At 48.3% G+C, this 6355-nt stretch overlaps 1 protein-coding gene across 1 annotated transcript in view; it reads left to right on the top strand.

The window, feature by feature from the left end:
* LOC107297824 (dynein heavy chain 2, axonemal-like) overlaps positions 1-5264 on the top strand; it is a gene marked incomplete at its 3' end in the record, with an annotated part of 16558 nt that extends 11294 nt beyond the window's left edge. Inside the window, exons 7-10 of the mRNA XM_015827186.1 lie at positions 3400-3474; positions 3728-3933; positions 4091-4220; positions 5082-5264. Of these exons, the coding sequence (XP_015682672.1) occupies positions 3400-3474; positions 3728-3933; positions 4091-4220; positions 5082-5264 (594 nt within the window). The remainder of the gene's footprint in view (positions 1-3399; positions 3475-3727; positions 3934-4090; positions 4221-5081) is intronic.
* Between the last annotated feature and the right edge of the window lie 1091 nt (positions 5265-6355).

The following is a 6355-nucleotide window of genomic DNA, read 5'->3' as shown; positions in this document are numbered from 1 at the left end:
AGGAAGGAAGGAGATAGAAAAGAGGAAGGAAGGAGAAAGAAAAGAGGAAGGAGGGAGACAGAAAAGAGGAAGGAGACAGAAAAGAGGAAGGAAGGAGAAAGAAAAGAGGAAGGAGGGAGACAAAAGAGGAAGGAAGGAAAAAGAAAAGAGGAAGGAACGAAGGAGATAGAAAAGAGGAAGGAAGGAAAAAGAAAAGAGGAAGGAGGGAGACAGAAAAGAGGAAGGAAGGAGAAAGAAAAGAGGAAGGAGGGAGACAGAAAAGAGGAAGGAAGAGAAAAGAAAGGAAGGAAGGAAGGAGACAGAAGAGAGAAAGGGAGGAACATCATAAATGGTCATAAAGGAAAGTCATAAAACGGGACCAAACTCATTTAGCAAATGTCTCGTTTAGCAGCGGACATTTTGGAGTTCCATTGTGGTCGTAACTTGAGGACCACCCCGTATTTTTTCCCTCAATTCCCGGGCTTCTCGCAACTTGCCAAAGACAACATTCACTCGGGGTTTCCTTTTTTCTTTTTCTCCTCTGGATCCCACCAACACACTCTTTGATCACAATGCTGCCCGGGCCCCCTTAACACCTGTAGTTGTCGCTTTTACGCTTGTTAACTCTCCGCTTTCTTTTCTCGGCTGTGACCGTGGCGAACGGGGCTTCCTCCCGACCACCGTTCCAGGCATCGGCAGCCCGACAGGCTTGGCATGGGCGTTAAACGGGTCGCCCGGCCCTTCCATAAGCAAAATCCCATCCCAGAATTTTAGGGTTTTTCCAGGCCCCCCCCCTCCCTCCCCAGTCAACGTGGACGATCTCCTGACAGTCCTGCTGCATTTACGGTTTTTCTCTGCATGGCTTTTTTTTCTGGTTTGGGAAGTGTGTAGCATCCCAGGAAGTCCTTGGGTTACGACAGTTCACTCAACTGACCGTTCCAAGTTACACTTAAAAAAAGGAACTTGGGACTGTTTTTCACCTCCTGACAAGCAAAATCAATGGGGAAGCTGTATTTGATTAACAACTAGTTGTTGTTAACAACTTAACGCCTGCAGTGATTCACTTAACAACGAATATTGGAATGGAATAGAACAGAATAGAACAGAATAGAAGAAATGTAGAATAGAATAGAGAAATAGAATAGAAAAATAGAATAGAGAAATATAGAATAGAATAGAATAGAATAGAATAGAATAGAATAGAATAGAATAGAATATGGAATAGAATACAGAATAGAATAGAATATAGAATAGAATATAGAATAGAATAGAATAGAATAGCAGAATAGAATAGAATAGAATAGAATAGAATAGAATAGAATAGAATAGAAAATGGAGTAGAATAGAAAATAGAATAGAATAGAAAATGGAATGGAATAGAAAATAGAATAGAATAGAGTAGAATAGAGTAGAATTAAGGAATTTGAATAGACTAGAATAGAATTAAGGAATTAGAATGGAATAGAATCGAATAGAATAGGATAGAATCGAATCGAATCGAATAGAATGGAAATGTGAAGAATAGAATAAAATATAGAATAGAATGGAATAGAATAGAATAGAATAGAATAGAATAGAATAGAATAGAATAGAATAGAATAGAATAGAATAATAGAGATGGTCCTGATCAGTGTTGAATTTTTTTTGGGGGGGGAGGAGGAGGAACCCTGCAATTCTTGGCTTCCAGCCGTGCCGAAGCCGCTTTCCTGAGCCACCTCCTCCTCCCCCCACCCACCGCCCACCCGCCCAGCTTCTCCGCACTTGAGAAATAATGCAAGCTAATCCATCATTATGATTAGGGATGCCAGGTTTAAGTGGTTGCCTGGTCCTTGACAATTAAGTCTTAAGTGTTCCTTGTCTGCTTCAAATTCAAATTAGTGGGGCTGGATCAATATCGAGCAAGATACAAAAAGGCATTTAAGACGGGCGCTGCGGCACCGCCGGACCCGGATTAGGCTCTTGAGGCTGGTCCCCCAGGGTCGGGGTCCTCGGCCTCCTCTGATTAGCTGATTTCTCCAGAAACCTCTTTGCCACAGTGGGGGTGCGGGGAGGAGAAGAAGATGGAGGAGATCAGCCAAGAGAATCAGAACCAGATTCAGAATAGAAGCTGGAAGGGACCTTGGAGGTCTTCCAGTCCAGCCCCCTGCTCAAGCAGGAGAGCCTAGACCAGGGGTAGGCAACCTGGGCTCTTTTATGACTCGTGGACTTCAACTCCCAGGATTCCTGAGCCAGCCATGCTGAGGGGAAAGGGAGAGGTTTCCAAGCTGAGCCAGGCTGGCTGAGGAATTCTGGGAGTTGAAGTCCACCAGTCATCAAGGGAGCCATAGTTCCCCCATGCTGGCTCAGGAATTCTGGGAGTTGAAGTCCACGAGTCATCAAGGGAGCCATAGTTCCCCCATGCTGGCTCAGGAATTCTGGGAGTTGAAGTCCACGAGTCATCAAGGGAGCCATAGTTCCCCCATGCTGGCTCAGGAATTCTGGAAGTCCACGAGTCATAAAAGAGCCAAGGTTGGCTACCCCTGCCCTAGACCATTTCAGACAGGCAGCTGTCCAATCTTTTCTTCAAAACCTCCAGTGATGGAGCATCCACAACCTCTGGTGGCAAGCTGTTCCACTGGTTCATTATTCTCACTGTTCTTTTCTCCTTAGTTCCAGGTTGCTTCTCTCCTTGATTAGTTTCCACCCGTTGCTTCTTGTCCCGCCTTCTTCGGATGCTTTGGAGAAGAGGTGGACCCCCCCTCCTCTGTGAGAGCCCCTCAAATATTGGAAGGCTGCTGTCCTGCCACCCCTGGTCCTTCTCTTCGTTAGACTCAACAGGATCACAGAGTTGGAAGGGACCCTGGAGGTCATCTAGTCCAACCCCTTGCTTAAGCAGGAGACTGTTTTCCATTTCAGACAAAGGGCTGTCCAGTCTCTTCTTAAAAACTTCCAGTGTTGGAGAAGGGAGGGAGGAAAGGAAGGAAGGAAGGAAGGAAGGAAGGAAGGAAGGAAGGAAGGAAGGAAGGAAGGAAGGAAGGACAGACGGAAGGAAAAAAAGAATAACAGAATAAGAGACTCGGAAGGGACCTTGGAGGTCATCTAGTCCAACCCCCTGCTCAGGCAGGAAACCCTATTCCATTTCAGACAAGTTGCTGTCCAGTCTCTTCTTAAAAACTTACAGTGTTGGAGAAGGAAGGAAGGAAGGAAGGAAGGAAGGGAAAAAAAGAATAACAGAATAAGAGACTCAGAAGGGACCTTGGAGGTCCTTTAGTCCAGCCCCCTGCTCGGGCAGGAAACCCTACATACCATTTCAGACAAGTGGCTGTCCAGTCTCTTCTTCAAAACTTCCAGTGATGGAGCACTCACAACTTCTGGAGGCGAGGAGTTCCACCGATCAATTCTTCCTTAACTACTGACTCTCCTAACAGGCTTTCTGGGAAGGGATGGGTCCTGGACCAGACCAGCATCTTTGCCCAGGTGGATGCCTTTGTCCAACGTTGCAAGGACCTCCTGGAGGTAGGTCTGGTGACCATCTCAATGGTCCATGTTAGCTTCCAAGGGTTGACCTTCGGTACGATCTAGGCCTGCTCGCATTGTTGGTGTCCAGTTTTCTGCAGAGCAGGCCGGATTGAGGGATCTCCAGCCGGGTAGACAGCTCTCTGCTCCTGCCTCTTCTCCCATAATTCCCTGGGCAGGGGTGGACCCAAGTGACTCCATGTCCAAGAGAGTCGATCCAAATGAAGGTGGAACCGCTTCCTTCTCCTGATAGGTCTGCGATAGCCAACAGCACTTTGCCCGCTGGGAAGACGGCAAGCAGACTCCACTGCCTTGTTTCTTCGGTCAACAAGGCCCTCAGATGGCCCGGAGCATGCTGGAGATCGAGGAGACCTTCAATAAATATCTCAACAACCTCCGGAACGTGAAAGGAGGGATTCTGGATGTGAAGAACACGACCTGGCATGAAGACTTCAACCGGTGAGAAAGGGTCCACTTGAATGAGAGAAGACGGGTCTTCCTGTGGGGCTGGAGCATGGGAAGGGAGGGAGAGCTCCATGGAGGTATGCAACGGAGGTCCACCAAGAGCTCCAGATGGCTTACAACAGGTTCTTCTCCCTTCTTCTTGTGCCGCCAGCTTCCGCGCAGGAGTCAAAGACCTGGAAGTCATGACCCAGAACTTGATGACTTCGGCCTTCGAGACGGTGAAGGATGTAGAGCACGGGGTGGAGATTCAAGACATCTTCCAACATCTGTCATCCCGAGAGGTAAACCTGTCTCCAAGAGTCTCCCTTGGCTGATCTGGGAAGATGGAGAGCTTCCAAGAATATATGTATCAGTACTAAAGTGACCTCTGGTCACTTTCTTAGCGGGCAGAAGAACGGCTTGGACCCGAGACGATCTTTAAGTCTACTGAATGATGCTTGGAAGGGTTGAAGCAACTTGACAACGGGTAGACTTCAACGAATTCAGAATTGGGGGAGTCGAAGACCACCCATCCTCACGTTGCCGGGCTTGAGCTTCGAATGTCTTAGCACAGCCTTTCCCAACGTGGACTTCAACTCCCAGCATTCCTTGCCTTAGCTGTATTCTGGGATCTCGGAAGGGATCTTTGGTCCAGCTTGTTACCGTTTCTACCACCACGTTCCTCACTTCTCTCTTGTGCTCACGTGCACGTCACCACCGAGGAGATCGGTTGCTTTCATTGGACCAAAGATCCCTTCCGAGATCCCAGAATTCCCTTCCTGGTCAACCTAGCTAAGGCAAGGGATCCTGGGAGTTGAAGGTATCTTTGGTCCAACGAAAGCAGCCGACCTCCTCGGTGGTGACGTGCACGTGAGCACAAGAGAGAAGTGAGGAACGCGGTGGTAGAAACGAGAACAAGCTTCTCAAACTTGAATAGCTTGAAGATGGGTGGACTTCAACTCCCAGAATTCCCCAGTGGGGGAATTCTGGGAGTTGAAGTCCACCCATCTTCAGGTTGCCCAGTCTCCAAAACACTAGGTTCAAGGAAGTCGGGGAGATGCAGGAGGACCTTACAACAGAAGAACGGAATGACAGAGTTGGGAGGGACCTTGTCGGTCTTCCTCCACTCCCTTGACCCAACCGGTGTCTTCTCCTTCCTTCAGGCCATCAAGCGCACCTTCGACAAGAAGACCGTTGACGTTTTCATGCTCTTCAACCGGGAGCTCTCCCTGGTCAACAAGGAACTGAGCAAGAAGATTCCTTTCCTCCCGCCGTACATGTGCCATTACTCTGGCATGGCCCACTGGATGCGTGCGCTCCGCCGCCGTGTGGACAGACCCATGCAGGTAGGCCTTGACGGCTTCTAAGACTGGACTGAAGGCATCTACCATGGGTTCTCGGCGTGGCTTCTCCTGAACTCCGGGCTCAATTGGGTGGAGACCCAAGACGACGGTGAAGGTATTTTACAGGCAGTCCTTGGCTTACGACGACCAAGGGGGACCAGCGTTCCCCTTGCTCAACAAGGGGCACGCCCGATCTTACGACTTTTTTTTGCTACAGTACAGGTAGTTACAACAGTCGCAACTTACAACAGCTCCTAACCCCTAACAGCTCCTAACCCCTAACCCTAGCCTTAACCCTAACCCAAACCCAAACCTAAACCTAAACCTAAACCTAAACCTAAACCTAAACCTAAACCTAAACCTAAACCTAAACCTAAACCTAAACCTAAACCTTACCATAGCTGTAACCTTAACCCTAACCTTAAACCTAACCGTAACCCTAACCCTAACCCTAACTTTAACCCTAACCCTAACCCTAAACCTTAAACCTAACCCTAACCCTAGCCTTAACCGTAATCCTAACCCTAACCCTAACCCTAACTTACAACAGCTCCTAACCCCTAACAGATCCTAACCCCTAACAGCTCCTAACCCCTAACCCTAGCCTTAACCGTAACCCTAACCCTAGCCTTAACCGTAACCCTAACCCTAACCTAAACCTAAACCTTAAACTTAACCCTAACCCTAGCCTTAACCGTAACCCTAACCCTAACCCTAACCCTAGCCTTAGCCTTAGCCTTAACCCTAACCCTAACCCTAACCCTAGCCCTAGCCTTAACCCTAACCCTAACCCTAAACCTTAAACCTTAAACCTAACCCTAACCCTAACCTTAACCCTAGCCTTAACCGTAACCCTAACCGTAACCCTAAACCTAAACCTAAACCTAAACCTAAACCTAAACCTAAACCTAAACCTAAACCTAAACCTAAACCTAGCCTTAACCCTAATCCTAGCTCTAGCCCTAAAGCAGAGGTCCCCAACCTTTCGGACACCAGGGACCGGTTCCGTGGAGAGAGGTTTTTCCGCGGACCGGAGGGTGCCTGGTTTTGTCTGCTGCCTGCATCCCACAGATGGGGCTTCGCTTGCTTGTGCC

This window comes from Protobothrops mucrosquamatus, unplaced genomic scaffold, assembly GCF_001527695.2.
Source record: "Protobothrops mucrosquamatus isolate PMUCROS unplaced genomic scaffold, P.Mucros_1.0 scaffold3550, whole genome shotgun sequence".
NCBI lineage: Eukaryota > Metazoa > Chordata > Lepidosauria > Squamata > Viperidae > Protobothrops > Protobothrops mucrosquamatus.
This window is presented reverse-complemented; position numbering and strand designations above follow the sequence as displayed.